At 42.3% G+C, this 20781-nt stretch overlaps 1 protein-coding gene across 1 annotated transcript in view; it reads left to right on the top strand.

Annotated features, from left to right (window-relative positions):
- The window catches only part of LOC146813456 (uncharacterized), a 550359-nt gene that overhangs the window by 58449 nt on the left and 471129 nt on the right, over positions 1-20781 (top strand). Inside the window, exons 3-5 of the mRNA XM_085615430.1 lie at positions 3181-3288; positions 19023-19139; positions 20076-20192. Of these exons, the coding sequence (XP_085471556.1) occupies positions 3181-3288; positions 19023-19139; positions 20076-20192 (342 nt within the window). The remainder of the gene's footprint in view (positions 1-3180; positions 3289-19022; positions 19140-20075; positions 20193-20781) is intronic.

The following is a 20781-nucleotide window of genomic DNA, read 5'->3' as shown; positions in this document are numbered from 1 at the left end:
AGTCACAGGATCCTTCAGGTGATCAGTCCGAGGATTCTTCTGGGGACCAGGTGCAATCAATAGGACTGCTGCTTCAGAATATTTGGAGTCCATGGATCCTTCAGGTGATCATTCCAAGGATCCCTCAGGTGACCTGGTATGACACATAGGACTGCTGCTGCAGAATATTAGGAGTCCTAGGTTCCTTCAGCTGATCAGTCAGAGGATCCTTCAGGTGACCGTATGTGACGCATAGGACTGTTTGCTTTGGAATATTTGGATTAGGATCCTTCAGGTGATCAGTCCGAGTATTCTTCTGGTGACCAGGTGCAATCAATAGGACTGCTGCTTCAGAATATTTGGAGTCTGTGGATCCTTCAGGTGATCAGTCCAAGGGTCCTTTAGGTGAACGGTTGCCACACATAGGATTGCTGCATCAGAAAATTAGGAGTCCTAGGATTCATCATGTGACCGAGTGTGACGCATAAGACTACTTGCTTCAGAGTATCAGGAGTCCAAGGGTCCTTCAGGGGATCAGTCCGAGGATGCTTAAGGTGGCCAGTTGCGATGCATACAACTGCTTGCTTCAGAATATTAGGAGTCCAATGGTCCTTCTGGTGACCATGTACAATGCATAGGACTGCTGCTTCATAATATTAGGAGTCTGAGGATTCCTCATGTGGCCGGGTGTAACGCACGAGACTGCTGGGTTCAGAATATTAGGAGTCCTAGGTTCCTTCAACTGATCAGTCCGAGGATCCTTCAGGTGACCGGATGTAACGCATAGGACTGTTTGCTTTGGAATATTTGGAGTAGGGGCCTTCAGGTGATCAGTCCGAGTATCCTTCAGGTGACCTGATGCAGCACATAGGAGTATTGATTCAGAAAATTAAAAGTCCTATGATCCTTCAGTTGATCAGTCTGAGGATCATTCAGGTGATCAGTTTGAGAATCCTTCAGCTGACCGTGTGAGATGCATAGGACTCCTGTCTTCAGAAAATTTGGATCCGAGGATCCTTCAGGGGATCAGTCTGAGGATCATTCAGGTGATCAGTTTGAGAATCCTTCAGGTGACCGGGTGCCACATATACGACTGCTTGCTTCAGAATATTTGGAGTCTGAGGATCCTGTACGAGACCGGGTGTGGCGCATAGGACTGTTGCTTCAGAATATTAGGAGTCCAACCGTCCTTCAGGTGACCAGGTGCAATGCATAGGACTGCGACTTCAGAATATTAGGAGTCCAATGATCCTTTATGTGACCGGGTGTGACTCATAAGACTTCTTGTTTTAGAATAGTAGAACTCAGAGAATCTCTCCAATGATTAGTCCGAGGGTTCTTCACGTGACCAGGTGCAAGGAATGGGACTTCTGCTTCTGAATATTAAGAGGGCAAGGATCCATCAGGTGAATGGGTGTGACACATAGGACTGATGCTTCAGAAGGATAGGAGTCTGAGGATCCTTCATGTGACCGAGTGTGACTCATAAGACTGGCTGCTTCAGAATATTAGGATTTCCAATATCCTTCAGGTGATCAGTCTAAGGATCCTTGAGGTGGTAGGGTGTGACGCGTAGGACTGCTTGCTTCAGATAATTTGGAGTCCAGCGATGCTTGAGGTGACCGAGAGCGATGTATAGGACTGCTGCTGCAGAATATGAGGAGTCTGAGGACCCTTCAAGTGACCTGTTAAGACACACAGGACTGAAGCTGAAAAATGTATGAGTCTGAGGATCCTTCAGGTAATCAGTCCGAGGATTCTTGAGGTAACCGGATGCGACGCATAGGACTGTCTGTTTCAGAATATTAGGAGTCTGAGGATTCTTGAGGTGATCAGTCCGAGGATTCTTGAGGTGATCAGTCCGAGGATTCTTGAGGTGATCAGTCCGAGGATTCTTGAGGTGATCAGTCCGAGGATTCTTCAGGTGATCAGTCCGAGGATTCTTCAGGTGATCAGTCTGAGGATTCTTCAGGTGATCAGTCTGAGGATCCTTCAGGTGACCATGCGTCACCCATTGGAATTCTGCTTCAGAATGTTAGGACTCTAAGGGTGTTTCAGTTGACCTTTGGAATGCTTCTTCAGAATAAACAGAGTTGGAGCTTCGTAATGGTGACCGTTGCACAGTAAAGGGCGGTCCACCTGAGAAAAAGAGGAATCTGAGGACCCCGCAGTTGATCAGGTGCTTGCGTGTGGGACTCACCCAGCGCTGCATGAAGTGCTATCTGCTGGTCGCTGTGGAGGTAGTTGATCAGACGGCTAGCTGAGAGAAGGATATTTTAGCAGTGAGGATAGAATCAAATTCTGTAAAGGTTTGCAAATGTAATCTTGGAGAGCAGGTAATGATCAGAGTGTACAGGCTGGTCTGGAATCCTGCTCAGCTGCTAGGCTGAAAAGCCCAGTATGACACTCAGATGCATGTGATGCGGAATGGAAGACTTTGCTGGAATAGGTATTAATTAGGAGCGCTAGGAATTGAAAATGTTTTGGAGTCTATTGATATTACTATTCAGTTTACTTTATTTTCTTACATCTTTTAACTAGATAAGTACATATTTGATACTGTAGCTTTGGTACCCGTCCGGGCTAGTTCATCGACTCCGTGGGCCTGTGTTTGACCTCACACATTTGAATCCTGCTTGGTCTCTCACTTTTCACCTTTCCGAAGTCATTAAAACGAATACCATTCATTTAGATCATAATGTGTCTGTTAGCGCCAGATTTGGGGGTAAAGATGCCCTCTTACAAAGAGGCTGCTACGTTGTGGTGCAGCATGTAGGACTTTGGCAGGGATGATTGCTTGTGTACGGATCTGCTGCATTATTTATTTACGTATGTGCTACTGAGGATTCACAGACAGGCTTGATTCTTGAGTTGCTACTTTCTGGCTTTTAATGGTCCCCAGTCAGTTCTGTTGTAGGGATGCCCAGAGAGAAATATGTCTGACTCCAAGGGTCCAGTGCACCATCCTAGGGTTAAAGTAGGGTTGATTGGGAGCCAACAGTAGGCGATACTGCTCTAGTGTACCATTTGGAAAGTGCTGGCCTTAAAGCTTAGGTCAACATTGAAGAAAACGTACACGCATACAAAGTGGTTAACTAGAGCCCAAAAAGTAATGATCGCATAAATCTTTCTCTGTATGAGGTAACAGTAACAGTTAGCATGTGTTGAAATTAAGCCTGCATGTCTTTTCATTATAAACAGGCTATAAGATTCATGGCACCTTGCTCCAAATGAATGGAGGGGAACAGTTTATAGTGCCAGATGTGCAGGTCCAGGAGAAAAGCAGAGGAACTCCTGTTCCCACCTCAGGTAAGCAAACTCCGAAAACCTCACGGTGTGCCAGGCGGGACATCTCTCCACTTCACCGAGTGCTTTTTTCATTGGTTTCTCTGACTTTCTGTCTCTTTAATGCATAGCATATGCCACACCAGGATGTTTACAGCACTGTGGCTTATGGCCAGCCTGGTCCACTGCAGTCATTTTGTTGCCTAGGTTGATGGTTGTCAGCAAGATGCAGCATCAATATTTAATTACTTACAATCTGCCCTGCCACACTCCTCTGATGAGCTACATATGAGGCAAGCCATCATTAGGCTTTACGTTGAAGTGGGTGTGAGTAAATGTTTGCCATTCATACCCACAGTGATCTAATGCATTTGACATAAGAATGTCTGCTTTTGAAACCTTCCATTGTGCTGGGTCAGATGACCTGTGAAATCCAACTCCAAGGCTCACAGTACAAGAGGAGACTAAAAAAGGAGCTATCGCTATAAAACGCCACATATATACTTGACGGTCTTTGAAGCTTTTGATAGGCGTGTGGCCGCAACACACGTTGTTGCATGAACATGAGGGTGAAGGACTTTAGAAACCAGTGTAAATAAGCACGAAGACCGCTTTTTAACAGCACATTAAGAATCTTATGTACCCATTCATTCCTTGATTTGCCCTTTGCCAAGGACTTTGGTTATTTCTGTTTCATCATTAACTAAATTCTTAAATAAATACATGTATGAAACCTAAAAATAGAAATCATACCAGAAGTAAATAGAAAATTACATAAGTTGACTTAAAAAGGATTTTTTGGCCAATGCGAGGCATCCAAACGGAGGCATTTGTATGATGGTTTTGTTTGTTTTGCTGCAGTCATTATTGTATTACGTGCGCGTAATAAGTTTTTTCAAAACTAGAGTTTGAGCTAAAGAAATAAGATCCTTCAGTGTAGAATTCCGTGTGTGTGCGTGTGTATGCTGCCAACATCGCGCTGCATCTAATGCGACAACTAAAAGGCTGACAAGGATCCACGTTTTACTGTTCCCATTCCAACCCTACCATACACTTCCTAATGCGACAACAACTAAAAAACTCACAAGGATCCACGGCTTACTGTTCCCATTCAAAGCCTACCACACACTTCCTAATGCAACGACAACAAGGCTGACAAGGATCCACGTCTTCCTGTTCCCATTCAAAGCCTACCACAAACTTCCTAATGTGACGACAACAAGAAGGCTGACAAGGATCCACGTCTTACTGTTCCCATTCAAAGCCTACCACACACTTCCTAATGCGACGACAACAACAAAGCTGACAAGGATCCACGTCTTACTGTTCCCATTCAAAGCCTACCACACACTTCCTAATGCGATGACAACAAGAAGGCTGACAAGGATCCACGTCTTACTGATCCCATTCAAAGCCTACCACACACTTCCTAATGCGACGACAACAACAAAGCTGACAAGGATCCACGTCTTACTGTTCCCATTCACAGCCTACCACACGCTTCCTAATGCGACGACAACAAGAAGGCTGACAAGGATCCACGTCTTACTGTTCCAATTCAAACCCTACCACACACTTCCTAATGCGACAACAAGGCTGACCAGGATCCACGTCTTACTGTTCCCATTCAAAGCCTACCACACACTTCCTAATGCGACAACAACAACAAGGCTGACAAGGATCCACGTCTTACTGTTCCAATTCAAACCCTACCACACACTTCCTAATGCTACAACAACAAGGCTGACGAGGATCCACGTCTTACTGTTCCCATTCAAAGCCTACCACACACTTCCTGATGCGACGACAACAACAAGGCTGACAAGGATCCACGTCTTACTGTTCCCATTGAAAGCCTACCACACACTTCCTAATGCGACGACAACAAGAAAGCTGACAAGGATCCATGTCTTACTGTTCCCATTCAAAGCCTACCACACAATTCCTAATGCGACGACAACAACAAGGCTGACAAGGATCCACGTCTTACTGTTCCCATTGAAAGCCTACCACACACTTCCTAATGTGACGACAACAAGGCTGACAAGGATCCACGTCTTACTGTTCCAATTCAAACCCTACCACACACTTCCTAATGCGACGACAACAACAAGGCTGACAAGGATCCACGTCTTACTGTTCCCATTCAAAGCCTACCACACGCTTCCTAATGCGACGACAACAAGAAGGCTGACAAGGATCCACGTCTTACTGTTCCCATTCAAAGCCTACCACACACTTCCTAATGCGACGACAACAACAAAGCTGACAAGGATCCACGTCTTACTGTTCCCATTCAAAGCCTACCACACACTTCCTAATGCGATGACAACAAGAAGGCTGACAAGGATCCACGTCTTACTGATCCCATTCAAAGCCTACCACACACTTCCTAATGCGACGACAACAACAAAGCTGACAAGGATCCACGTCTTACTGTTCCCATTCACAGCCTACCACACGCTTCCTAATGCGACGACAACAAGAAGGCTGACAAGGATCCACGTCTTACTGTTCCAATTCAAACCCTACCACACACTTCCTAATGCGACAACAAGGCTGACCAGGATCCACGTCTTACTGTTCCCATTCAAAGCCTACCACACACTTCCTAATGCGACAACAACAACAAGGCTGACAAGGATCCACGTCTTACTGTTCCAATTCAAACCCTACCACACACTTCCTAATGCTACAACAACAAGGCTGACGAGGATCCACGTCTTACTGTTCCCATTCAAAGCCTACCACACACTTCCTGATGCGACGACAACAACAAGGCTGACAAGGATCCACGTCTTACTGTTCCCATTGAAAGCCTACCACACACTTCCTAATGCGACGACAACAAGAAAGCTGACAAGGATCCATGTCTTACTGTTCCCATTCAAAGCCTACCACACAATTCCTAATGCGACGACAACAACAAGGCTGACAAGGATCCACGTCTTACTGTTCCCATTGAAAGCCTACCACACACTTCCTAATGTGACGACAACAAGGCTGACAAGGATCCACGTCTTACTGTTCCAATTCAAACCCTACCACACACTTCCTAATGCGACGACAACAACAAGGCTGACAAGGATCCACGTCTTACTGTTCCCATTCAAAGCCTACCACATGCTTCCTAATGCGACGACAACAAGAAGGCTGACAAGCATCCACGTCCTACTGTTCCCATTCACAAAGTCTACCACACACTTCCTAATGCGACGACAACAACAAGGCTGACAAGGATCCACGTCTTACTGTTCCCATTCAAACTCTACCACACACTTCCAAGTTAGAGGTTTTGCACCTGGCAACGGGTCTACTGCCCTTTTCGTCACCCGGTTACAATTCAGAGGCACCCCACCCAGAAATCTGGCTTTTACGGAAGGTGCACAACGCAGATGATATTACATTCATACATTCTCAGTCAGATTTGTTCTTATTCTACATGGGTTTTATTTCTGCTTGTATAGAGTTGCCTCTTGGGTTGAATCACAATTATTTGAAGTTGAACTCAGAGAAAACTGATATTTACATTTTTGGTGACACTGACTTTAGTCCTTTGTGGTCTATGTAGGGATGGCCTTCCTCATTAGGAGCCCTCCCGGTCCCACCCTAGTGTAAAATGCCGAAATACTAGATATTATCTTTGATAATAAATTATTCGTCTTGGCTCAGATTACAAAGCTTTCTCATTCATGTTTTCTGACTCTAAGAACGCTGCATAAAATCGAAACATTTATCTGTATCTCATGCTGGAAATGCATTGTATTGTTCCCGTACTAATCTTATCTAAACCAGATTATGCTGACACATTTTGGTCTGCTCATTTACATGCAGTGGTCTTACATTGGCTTCTTTTTCAAATCTCTTTGCCGTACGCTTTTTGCCAAGACCGGTCTGACATTTATTAGATTTTGCTTCAGGAGCTGCAGCCCTTCGCGCCTCCGCCAGTGTAGGGCGTAGATATATCTTGGCAGCAAAAGTATGAACCCAGCTTCCTCTTTCAATCCGATCCATCTGTAGTCATCTTGCTTTGAGAAAATCCTAGATTTTCCCCAGAACACATTAACAGTGAAGGTCTCATCCCATTTCTTTATATTTTACCTCATAGAGGTAACTGTGCACCTCTTAAGTATACATTCGTTTATTCAAAGATCCTCCTTCTGCAACGCCCCTCCATCTCTGACATTTAGAAGACTTCCTGAGGTTTCTGTGTAATCTGATGACACACTTTTTCTAATGGCCTGTGACTCTGGAACATCTTCAGCGTGACGAACGCACCACTTCTAATCTTGAGCAAATGGCACCTATTCCTCGATTCCCCTAACATGCATTTCCATAAGAACTGCGAAACATCTTACTAGCTGCACAAACAATTTACAGAAAAAACAAGTACATAAAATTGGTGTGGTAAAACGTGGGTAAATGAACATACGGTCAAGTAAAGCAAGGAACACTAGATCGGAAAATTTAATTGGATCTACCATCGGATGGACAACGAGGAACATAAATGCAAATCAAAGGAGACAGATAATGAGTTTGCAAATACTACTATATATAATAATGTAATGAATTGGCAAATATCTAGCAACATGATCCAACAGAAATGGATGAGCCAATATTGTGACAAAAACATGTGAAATGTTCAAAATCCAATCTGCTATTCAAACATATCGAGACTGATCAGCTGGCCGGAAGGCTTTATAAAAAGCCGGCCATTGAAAGAAAAAACACTGGAAAATAGATCTTTATAAATCCTTATTAGAGTATCATCTGCTGTGATGATCGAGCGTAGTGGTGAATAGTGGATCCGGGGTCTGGGACTCAAGTTCACGCCCGCAGGTCCACGTTAGAGCAGCAGTAGGGTTGCCCAGGTTGCTGCCATTTATTTGGAATGCAGCATTAAAGAACACCAACAATAATACAGGTCTCTTGAATTTGAGTTTAAAGGAAGATAATATTGTCCTGTATACATTAGAAGTGTTTACAGCACCTGAAAACAAAATTCAGCTAACAGACCTTGTGTTGGTGAAATACAGTCCATTGAGTATTCCTTTTTTGCTGAGATATGGGCACCTTCTGATCAAAAATGAGATCTTACATGGGGAAAAACTTCTGGCCTCAGACCTGGTTACTGAATTAGAGCCCATTTATAGGAAAGGACATTGTTTCATTCCTGACTATTACTGCCCTATTAATATGATCAATTTTCCCAGAACCATTACGAAAAGTAGCTTTTTAATAGTCAAAATGATCATGCAATTCTTTCAGCTTCCAGGCTGGTTTCAAGCAGGAGGTAGTCTTCATTGACCAGGCATTTAGACTGAATTTGCTCATTGACAAGCATATTCATCTGAGAAAAGTCTTGTATAGCTTTTGTGGATTTCAAATCGGTGTTTAATGAAATTCTGCAAACTATATTTTGGGAAGTAAAAGAAAAGTTTGAGATGTCACCTTATTTGTAAATAAGGCCCCTAGTTTTATGGCATTTATATTTGGCATTTCCCTCCATATTTAGGTTTTGCACATTTTATCGGTATTTATCCATATTTATTTTGTGCTCAGCGTAAAAAATGAAACGGCAAGGGATATTTTTTGACGGTTTGACCGACAAATGCACTCATGTTAGAATATCCAATGGATTTTAGCAATTTACAGGACAATAGTCACTTGAAAACATTAACATTGTAGAAGTGCTTTAATATCTGTACTGCTGCAGTCATTTAAGCTTCATTAGGAAATCTTTTTCATTTTTTAAACTCCCTTACCTGCAGAGCTTTTGACCTCGTACCCATTACTAACAGTAGTGAGTATTGCCCTAACAACCCTATTTTCAGTATTTATCCATATTTTTTTTTTAAAAATACAGACAGGAAATTAGATGGTTTTCTGTCTGTATTCATATGTAAAAATCAGTAAAAACTGAAAACTGGGAACCTCATTTGTAAATGGCTTTAAAATGTGTTCATTAGGACACTATTGTATGGATCAAATGGGAATTTATAGCACAACCACTGATGGCTTTAAGCTCATCAGTGGGGTCCATTCTTGTGTGTGTATTAATGGGGTTTACTGGGTTCAAACTTTTTTGGTAATATCCCAAAATTGGCTACTACTTCTATTACAACTCTACTTTGTGCAGATGATAGCCGTTTCTCCCCAAATTACCTGTGCTATTAACTAATTTGCTTCTCTGTTTCTTTGATTTCATCAGGGACCATCGTTTAGCTATGAATAAGTTCAAACATTAAATGTCTAGTCACTCGGCACATTTGTCTTGATGAAGGGCGTCTTTTGTCTAGTCTACCTCGCGGTTTGATATAGTGATGACTTTAAATTAGAATCCCAGGCTCAGAGGATTGGTATATCTGCGACCCTTCAAATTGGGGCCCTAATGGATTCTGCGTTATATTTGGCGGTATACTAGGCTTTCCAGCTATCAGGGCCCCCAGGATAAAGCCGCTACTCCTTCCAATAACATTTTAGACTGACTTCCACAGCTTCTGCAGAGTGCTCCCTAAGTATCAATCAATCAATTCTTGCTTTATTTCGATTGTAAATTTCAAATCATAAAAGCGTACAATAATACAGTCACATATCATAACACTATTTACAAGTTAAAATGGGATTAAAAAATAACAACTAGTTAAAAGCGAAAAAAGCAAAAACTTGGGTATCCAAAGTGATACATCAATCTAAAATCTTGCGGTATTTGACAATAGATTTCAAATAATTTGCTAATACGAATACCAAATACTCCCCCTCCAACAACTGTAAAAATAATAATGCTGGGCGACATTGCTTAAAACCAGTTCGCTTCAGATACGGAATAAGCCATTTTTTTCTTAGATCCGTATAAATTTTACAAAAAAGGATAGTATGCAAAGTCGATTGTTGGGATTTTTGATCACAAGGACAAGAGGGGAGATGTTTGGCCCAATTATTTTGTACAGGGAATGTGACCATTCGGTGGAAAAAATTCATTCTAAATCTTACCAAAAGGTAACGCTCATAGCTTGTATTATAGGTAAGGTACGGCTGTAATGTAGGGACCAACTGAATCAATAAAGAATGGGTGGCAGAAGGTTTAGCAATTTCATTCGTCAGTCTTTGTTCCTCCAGATGGGCAAGGGCTTTGTTTTACAAAGTCTTCCTAGTGATCTCACTTATTAAGGAAGGATTGTGATAGTATGTATCCCAGCCCAGATCATGGAAAAAACTTGCGATATACGAGAGCCACCTAGACCTATGAGCGTTATCCATTGAAAGGCAGTCAGACAAAATAGACTGGGAGAGGGTTGCCTTGTCAGAGGTCCAGATCTTACGCCATAATAAGAGTGGTTCGATTTTGGCTTGGTCCGAGACATGAACAAGGCCCAACTCTATGTGGCAGGCAAAAGTGCCCGCACTCCGGGGGACTGCGAGAATGTATCTCAAAAAAGAATTTTCCACTTTTTGAATACAGTCTGTGGTCACAAAACCCCATAAACCCGCCCCGTACAGAGCCACAGATAAACATTTAGCTTTATAGATCATAAGGATTTCTGCGGGAGCTCTATTTCCCAGCTTCCTGGTAAAATTAATAAGGGCTGTAGTTGATTTTAAAAATAAAAGTTTTCTTGCTTCTACAGCCGGCTTCCAGGATAATTTATGATCCATAATAATACCTAAATAGGGATATTTTTCTGTGGTGGCTATTTTTTTTTGATCCAGGTGGATACCCCTCATTTTGGTGGTACTTTTTTTTTGGCCGAGACGTGCCCTCATTACAAACGTTTTAGAGACGTTGATCTTAAGGTCAAGGGCCGCCATAAATGTGGAGTATCTGTTCAGGTTCTTTTGCAATTCGCGGGGGGTACGGGCTAAAATCACGGTATCGTCAGCATAAAAAAGTGCGGGTATAGGATGATTATTCACCATAGGGAGGTCCTGGGATCCCCAAGTCATCTCTTTCTCCAGACCATTTGTGTACAATGTAAAGAGAAAAGGGGCCAGGACACACCCTTGCCTAACCCCTCTTTCTACTGAAAAGGCTTCCGTCAACTCTCCCCCTACCCCATAACGTACTCTTGCGGTAGCATTGGCATAGAGTTCTCTAATAAACTTAACCAAATTTGATGGAGCCCCCATATCAGCCAATAAAGCCCAGAGCTTAGAGTGGGAGACACAGTCGAATGCGGCTGATAAGTCCACATAGACCATATAAAAATCTCCGCCTTTAATATACACATATTTGTCTATTAGAAGTGAAAGATTTAATGCCTGTTCGATGGTCCCCAGGCCCTGTCGAAACCCGTATTGCAAGTCTGAGATAATCCTGCCATCTTCCGCCCAAGCTTGTAATTGGTCTAAAATGACTCTACCCGCCGCCTTTCCCAGGGAGTCTAAGAGAGAGATTGGGCGATAGCAGGTTACTGATTCTCGATCTCCTTTTTTGAAAATAGGAACCAGTACGGATTTCGACCAAGAAGGAAGTAGGCCTATATGGCAAGAAGCATTCAGAACTCTTGTTAAAAGAGGGGTCCAGAGATCTATTTGATTTTTAAACAGATCGATAGGTACACCATCTGGACCCGGTGCCTTTCCGTTTTTACTTACACTCAAGGCAAGGGCAACTTGGTCCAATGAGAACTGTAGATCAATTGGATAAATACTACCCAAATCATTCTGAGAATTGGTGTTTGAAGAATTAGAATTCTGAGATGTTAAATTCGAATGATTATTTGACTCTGTGCTAATTGAAAACATTTTTGAAAAATGGAGAACCCATTCCTTTTCTTGTATAGCTAGGTCTAATTTAGGTTGGTGAGCATCATCATTTAGAAAAGGAGACTTGACCACTTGCCAAAAAGCAGCCGAGTTTTTTTGGGAGCAAGTTTGATGCAATTGATCCCAAAGTTGGTTTTTTAGATCCTTTTTCCTTGTTTTTAGTGCAGAGTTATAAATTTTCCTTAACACTATTATCTCAGATGGGACCCTAGCTGATTTTCTTAGGGCAGCCTTCAGATTTGAATAGGCGACCGTGCAGTCATGATTGAACCAACCCTTCTTTTTTTGTTTATGCTTTACTTCTACCCACAGTGCCTCGTTGATTGCTTTAACAATCAACTCAAAGCTTGTAATCACTTCTATATGGGGTGTGTGTAAATCAAGACATTTCATGATGGGAGAGTTAGCCTTCATAATCACTTTCTTTGTTACCTCCATAGGGTCTACTTTCACCCATTTAAGGGAGTAGCCATTTGTTCTTCCTAGTACCAGGTTGTTTTGTGATAAAATGGAGCCCAATCCGTACTTCAATTTGGTGGTCAGTGAAAAGGAGATACTGAGGGGATAGTGGTCACTTAGTGGAATAAGATGTATATTAAATCCTGCATCTAAAGTCCTCACACTGTTTGAGGCCAAAATGTAATCTATTGTAGTTGAACATCCTCTACCGTGAAAGGTGGGAGCCAATGTTAATTTCATATCTTTCAGGGTATTTGCCTGGGACAAGTCCAACTCGAACAAAATTTCATTTAAATAATTGCCTAGAGGAGAATGTCTAAAATGTGGAGTTGGACTACCAAGTTCGTCAAAACTGCCACAGATGCTGCCAGTTTTGGTAATAGAACATGGTCCCAGATTAAAATCCCCCCCCAGACAATTATCTCTTAGTTTGGGGATTTCCTTATAGTATTTTGTAATATAGAGCGGATTTTAGATACCGCGCTGATTGCCTCAAGATCAGAAAGATTGTTATAAAAATTCACTATAAGGAAACTGTCCTTGTTACTCAAAGCCAGTTTAAGAATCTGGAAGTTTAGATCCAGATTTATGACAACTGCTTCATTTAGGTTAAGGAGGTTTGAGACGTAAATTGTTAGACCTCCTTTTGGTCTGCCTGAGGAGGAGGGTAAAGCGGGAGTGAAGTAAGTTTTAAAACCTTCCATATGTACCACGTCAATGGTCCAAGTCTCTTGGAGTGCGATAATATCAAATTTGGAACTAAATTCAGTCCATATTTCATTTCCAACCTTCGACCGATGGCCTGCTATGTTCCAAAATAGTACTTCAATTCGTAGCTTAGTCTTAGTCTTATTTCCTAATTCCTGTATGTCTGACAGTCGATCAATCATGGAATTAGGGTTTGGTTCTGGCTCTGGAACCGAGACAGAATCAGTCAGACTTAGGTCTATAGTCTTAGCTAATAAATCAGTAGATATAGGGAGGGACTGGTTCAACTCTGGGTTAGATCCGTAAGATAGATGTGAGATTTTTTGGGGAGTTACTTCTGTGGGTGTAAAAGAGACCTTTGGAACACTGTCAGCTAATTCTTTCTTGACTCCCCAAAAGTTAAGTCAATCCACACCTTCCAAGCCTGATAATGGTGCAAAGCGGTTATAGGAGAAAAAAGATTGGTCATCCTGGTGGAAGGGTGTAAAGCCAGTATAGTCATAATTTTTCGGACGGGACCTAAAGGGACGTTCTTGATACTGAAACTGAAATGGGGACCTTAAGTACTGATTCTGATATTGATTTAAAGGAGGAAAAGAATCAGCCTGAGAGGAAAATTGAAATCCTGAAGAATAATTCTGGTTTTGACTTTGCAGTGGAAACCTACAAGTATCCCTCTGAGAACAACGTGAGGGATTAAAATAATTTGTCTTTCCAAGAATAAAAGAGCTGGGACAGTCCTCCGGATGTTGAATTGAGTAGATATCTTGATAAGCTTGATGATTAATTGAGGACCTAGAGTAGCCATCCCGAGGTTGAATTAAGGGTCTAATGCATTCATCCTGCGATTGAGATAATAAATTCAAATTGCTCTCCTTTAACGGGAGTACTCTTGGGTAAAAATAGGGCAATTCAAGGGGTTTAATGATGTTGGAAGAATTCAAGGGAACCCAATTTAGGATGTATCTAACTGCCCTTTTATCCCGAAAGTTGATTATTATAATATCCCCCGTAATATCCTTTTTCCTGTAACCCAACCAAGGAAGACGCCTAACGTGTAGGATTTCTCCGTTTATGTCTGGGGGGAGTGGACGATTTTGTCTAAGCCAAAATATGACCTTATTTTTTAGCTGGCTGTGATCTTCTTTTGTACCACTTTTTAGGGAAGGAACTCCCGTAAGGACTACCACGAGAGGAACTGCCTCCGGGGGCAGATCCACATTACGAATTGGAAAAACAGAAGACCTTGCGTGATCTTCATTACCACTATGATTTTGAGATATTTGTTGGGAGTATGTTTTTTCACCCACCTCCAACTCTTTTTCCTTAAATGTCACAGTTAAGGGAGATTTTAGACGGGGAATTAAATTATCAGACTTCAGTACTGGTTGATCTGTTAACTTTCCTCCCTTTCGATCGATAATGTTTAAGGCCGATGGAATGGATGGAAGCGTTGGTACAAGGTTTGATCGATCCCTAATTTCTTCTTTGAGTACCCCGATTGTCTGTTCTAAATTCCCCAAGTGGGAAACAATTGTTTTTAATCTTTCTAATATTGGTAAAATAAAGGATCTAATCATTTTCTCAATATTCTCCAGTAGATGAATATCTGGGGTTTCAACCACTGGAGGATATAGAGAAACTGCCTTAGTAGATGGTAAGGGTTTTTTTGATGAAGAGATCTTAGGCTTAGCAGGCTTCGTTAATTTGGGCTTATCTCGCCTTGGTTCACTTCCCCTCTTTTTCCTTTTTTTGGGAGGTGGACCTTGAAGGCATAGAGTCTTGGAGGTCTTGGGGGTACCAATAGTTTTCCTCGCCGCCTGTGCAGGTGTATCTAATAAAGCTTCTGACTCAAATATTGCGTCAGACAAAGAAGAAGATAAAGTAGTGATTGAATCTTTATTTCGGTTAGAAGAAGGAGTGGTGTCTCGAAAAAGTAGCGGTGTGTTGTCAATGAAGGATATATCATTATGAGTCTCTGCTTCACTAGGAGTGTTAAATTCCGAAGACATGACTAACTGTGGAGAAAAAAGGGATGAGGATTTATGTTTTGCCGCTTCGACAGAGCGACGTCTCTCAGCCCGTCGCTCGTCGAGAGCAAAGTCTCTATCAGATCCAGTGGGTACCCTAATCAGAAAATTATCCAAAGTCCCTCTTTTAAGTACTCCTCCCCCTAACGATGACACTTTGGAAACAGGAAGGGTCATTTTACACACTACAATCAGTCTGAGCTTAAAATTAGAACACTATACAATTCAGCGATAAAGAAATAAGTAATAATACAATATTCACAACCAACAGTTAATGGAGAGTCTTATACAGAATGGCTTACTGTTTGTGGATCTCAAATAGGTAGAGACCGTCCAGTGCTAGATAGATTGTGAATTACGGTCGATCACGAGGACAAAAAGGGAAATAAAAAGGAGGAGGGGGCCGACTCAACCTCTTTGTGGCTTTAAGGGCCGGCCCTTCTCCCCGCTCGCAGTCCCACAAAGCAGTAGCGCCGCTGGAAATGCTTGAAAATGTAGTCCCCCTCCACACAGCGGCCGCGTTGGAGTGGCGGCGGCGGAGGGGAGACAGGCAGCAAAGTCGATGATTACATCCAAGGAATACGAGTAAGATGTCACAACTAAATCAGGTTTACTGTCGCAGACGTCAGAGGGAATGCCCAGCCCGGCCTCGGACGGTCCTCGACGGGCAAGGACGGGCCCGCCCTTGGCCCGGGCTTCGCCCGGCGCCCACCCACGCGCGTCCCGCGCAGCGGGAGCGGCGAGGAGCTTTGAACCCCTTGCAGCGATCAGCTGCGGCCAATGGACAACTTCGCAAGCCCTCCTGGGCAATGGAGTCCGAGGGATGTCCGTTCAGGCAGCCAGGAAAACACTCAGCACACGAAGCGGCTCCCTAAGTAGGTTTGTTGACTGAACTCGGATGACATGACGTTGTCCTTCTTTCCCCCTTGTTGTCCAGTTTTGCTCTGAATCTGGGCTTTGCCTTCCTTTGTAGTTTATGGGCCATTAACATTTCTAGACTTGTCCGGCATTGACCACGACCTCTATTGCGGAGCAGATAAAAAGTGATTTGTTTTCATCAAATTGTGCTATTAATACTTATTGGCGAGAAAGTTTGTTGATCAGTATCTAAATATGCCCGTCATGAATTAAACTAGGGATCTGGGAATGATCTGGACCAATCGGAAATTAAGATGATTGGAGCTTGATCTCCAAATTTCTTTAGAGGATACTGGTTGGCCAGCTTCACAAGTAGACTGAATAACTGTGACTTGATCTCCTCTTGTTGTCTATTTTTGTGATGGAACTTTGGAAATAGAAGAACATATTTTGTGTTGTGCCCATTATACGTTTCGGAGTATTGCCTCCTTTACAACGAATGGGTATGAGATTTGTCAACCTACCAATATTAGTCAGCAATCAGTCAAGGAGGGTGAAAGGTCTTAAGAAAAGCCCTGTGGCACCACAAGAGTTGCCTTTATTTTAATTAAGTATGCTTCTAGTTCACATAGTAATTTGAATAATGTTATATATGCGGAAGGGAAAGCATGGTAGCTTTAAGCTTTGACTTGAGTGTGCAAGGGAATTCTCATGTTATTTAGTTAACTTTATATCTTGATCACAGGAATTGCTTTTCTTAAAATAAGTGCTTTGAATCATATATAAAAGCTGGTCCCAGCCCTTTACAAGGGAGAGAGATTGGGATTCAAGCATTCCATATAGCAGGGCAGCTTGGCCTCAAGTGGAGCCATCCTAGGCCACAGGAGCTGTTTGTCTCATAGCATCCTGCGCCTTAGTTTAGTGACCGAACATAGCCTTGAGGTACACGTGCGTGTCGACTCTATTGAAATACTAACCCTTACTATAGCTTCAGGGTTAGGTATGTAGGGATTCTTAAAAAATCAGCTGTATATAAAATGTTGCAGATTGCCGTGATACTTACATTCTCTGCTTACATTATCACTACATATGTACTGCTTTCTACAGTTATCTTGCCTGATTAATTCGGCACTAAACTTGAAATAAAGCATGCATTATATATGTGTAAGTTGAGGGTGAACGTATGGGCCGTACCTAGTCTGTTCTATCTGTGTATCATTATCAAGTTGGCCCAAACCTGTGCTTGGCAAAGACCCTAGAAGGATCTGTCTGGTCATGTTAACATAATGCTTGTAAGAACTAGGCCTGGGCCAAAATTCCGTTCCGTTCGCGGAAATTGCGATAATTTGGCATTTTCACGTTCCGCGGAAAGCGCGAAAATGTCAAAATTTCCGCATTCCGCAGCTTAGCGATAATTTGTTTCTTGCTCGCGCTGTAAAATAATACATTCTCGCATGCGTGCGATCGCCTTACCTGAATCCCTGCGTTCGCCGACAAGTTTTCCTGATCGGGTCGCTTTCTCCACGAGATGTTGGATTGTTGGTAGCCATTTGCGCTGTCTTGTGACAGTTCGCGCCCGCATTAACGTCATGCGTCGCGCGATCACGTCTTTCTTCTCGCGATCATGCACTGCGAAACAAGTGAAAACAAGATTGCCGCGCCTGCGAGCAACCGCATGGGTAAGTTGGCGAGCTGCGACCACACAGAAAATACCGCGAACGGGCGGGAAAAAACTTCCGCATCTTTGCGATATTTCTGCGTGTTTGCGGAGATTTTTAACATTTTCCCGATAATTTACAAAAGTGAATTTCGCAAATTCCGCCCACCCCTAGTAAGAACCCAACAGGATGACATTTTTCCCTTCCCTGCTATTGTTTTCTTCTTAATCTAAAAAGGATTTTGTTTCTACTTTAGGTGCACGTCAGATTTGAAATGTGCTGTTTCAGGTAGAGTTTCTTATAAGTTGGCGTGTAGCTCCCCCAGCCTTCCTCATATTTCTTAAATGAAAGTCTAGCGGGTGTTTAATTACAAATGACAAATGTCGATACTTCTGCCAGACAGAAGGCAGTCATGGAGGAAACATAAGAAACGATGACAGATGTTGCCTGAGAGACTATATGAATGGTTTATGCTAGTAATTCATCACGCATGTCAATGTATTTTCTGTAATATTTTTAAGTGATTTATGCTCATTGTAAATGATTTATCTTGAATGTCACATTTTTTGTTCTAGTAAAATGAGTGTTGGAAGTATGTACTTAATAGTTTGTAAAACTAGTTTGTTCATTATTTATTTGATGTATGTTTGGAGTTGCTTTACGCAAAATAACATATATTGAATGAAATGTGAAAATAAGTTGAAAGCAACAAAGCACTAGTGAGTGATAGGCAATGGCTGCGATCTAAGTTTCACAAACATGGCAGTTTGGATGAATGGTTAGATGAGATACATATCGGTGAATAATCTCTAAGTGCTGTTAACCAATTTGCTACTACAATCTCTGCGAGTAAAGTGAGTCTGAGAAGTGATGTGTTTTCCTGTATCCTTGTCTGATTGCATAGTCAGCTGCCCTCAGATTTGGGTATAGTGAGATCTGGACCTGTGAAAGCAGCATCACAACCCATTGCACATGTTTCGTGTCGGTGAACCCCAACGCATTGCAGCAAAAGGGACAATGCATTCAGATGCCCTTGAGATACTTGTGATGGTGCAATCCCTGTTTTTAACCCTCTGCGCTAGACCTCTCAGGCACCAGTAAAATTAACTGTTGATGTCTTGTCGTTAAGAAGGAGGAGGCACAAATGATGATTGGGAAATACATTATTTTGAAATATAATTCTGTTGATCTTTTCAATATCTTTTTATCTGTCATTGACGTTTTCCTATTGTTACTTGCATGAGATGTAATGCCTTCAACACAGAATTTCTTTTGGTAGATCATTATTCTGTCACTGACTCTGACATCTTATTTGTGATTGCACACGAGGGGGAGCAGAATGTCCGCGACCAAGTGGCCTCCGAAGAAATGAGAATCACGAAGAATCTAAGCACTGGTATGTTTGATAAGTCTACCATAGCAAGAATCTAAAGGAAAAACTAAATAAATCAGCAATTCTTACCCCACCGACTGCCTTCCACTTAGTACTACTTAGTAGAGTGTGATGCGTTCCAGAGTATTGGTGTGTTACGAGATTGTCCAGTGGCACTCATAAGCTGAGTGTAAATATCTCTCAACAGTTACACTGCTGGGTTGCGGTTTCCTTACTGTTGAATCTGTCGTGGGTTTTGGCTCTTTAACACCAAACATGCCCCAAACAGGTTTTTATGCATGCGCTGGAGTCAATGCGTCCTACTCAAGGTGCTTGTATCACCACAGCAGGTTGGGACACCATATTTCTGCCACAAACTCATTTATTGACTTCATTGTCACATTGCCATGCCGTTCTGTCAATAGAAGCTCTTGTGTATAAAAATGTATGATGCGTTCATGGCCAATGCAAAACATGGAAGGAAAGCATATTACTAGCATGCGTATGGCCTTGGTTCTTTCTCTGTTTCATTTATGTGTATTTAAGGAGAATAACATCGCCACAAGATACACAGTACAATATGGAGTGATGAATGGTTCCATCAGCTCAAAAAAGATGAAAAAACATATAGGGTCAGCATAGGGATACCCTGACACCTTGACGTGGTAGGAGGAGCCTTGAGGCAAAAAAAAACAACAGACACACACACACCTGATCTGCAAAGGATCCATAGCTCGGCGGTAACACAAAATTGAATGCCCTTTTCTGTTTCAACCCCCCTACACCAGTCTGAATTTTTCAAATCAAGAAGCAGCCACACGCCTCTTTCCTCCAAGAATAAAACCCATGCTACTGGGCGTAGAGCATGTATACAACCAATGTACCTTTTCCTGATAATGACTATTCCAATGATAGTCCAGTGTAAAGATACTTATGTCTTTTCTGTTCTCTATTTATTAGGTGAAAGTGACTTGTCTATAAGGATAATAGGAGAAGAGCCGCCTTCGAAGTGTCATCCCTACACCCAGGGTAGTGAAAGCATTGACGACCTTAGTGCAGAGCAGGACATCATACTAGGTTGTTGAATGAACCCGTTGAATTACAAAGAGCGTGTTTATAGTACCGTCTGTTAGGACTTGTTATTACATGCATGCTTCATCATAAGTCAAGTCTTTCAAAAGCCGAGTCTGAAAGATGCTTTCTGTGTAAGCCACTCTCCCAATGCCTTAGTTTTGAACATTCAAACTTACATTTCTTAAGGTTGAATGGTGTACGCACATTGTAACTGGATGTACTCCGTAGTGTAATAACTTTATATAGAACAGGCATTGGCAAAGTCAACACGCCTGACTTGAATGTACTAATGCAGACCGCTGCATTTGTGAATGCCTATTTTTCCTTCTGCTACCAAATTAACACTAGACGTGTTGGCTTTGTACTCTGGGGGAATACAGAGTGTTGTATTTGACCAGAGCAATGTCCAGAGTAAAGTGAATGGAGTCTTGGGTGATTAGGCAGTACACTGCATTCTAGGGACAGTGTAGTGTATCCCAGAACAGCACAGTATTGGTGGGTTTAGAGTCTGTAGAACATCTTTGCATCCTGGGGTGTGGTTTGCGGTTTCTTGGGAGATGGAGCATCTTTCTGGTCCAGAGGTTTGTTAGTA

Source organism: Triturus cristatus, chromosome 7 (genome assembly GCF_964204655.1).
Source record: "Triturus cristatus chromosome 7, aTriCri1.1, whole genome shotgun sequence".
Lineage (NCBI taxonomy): Eukaryota > Metazoa > Chordata > Amphibia > Caudata > Salamandridae > Triturus > Triturus cristatus.
The sequence above is the reverse complement of the archived record's forward strand: the minus strand, read 5'-3'. Positions and strand labels throughout refer to the sequence as shown.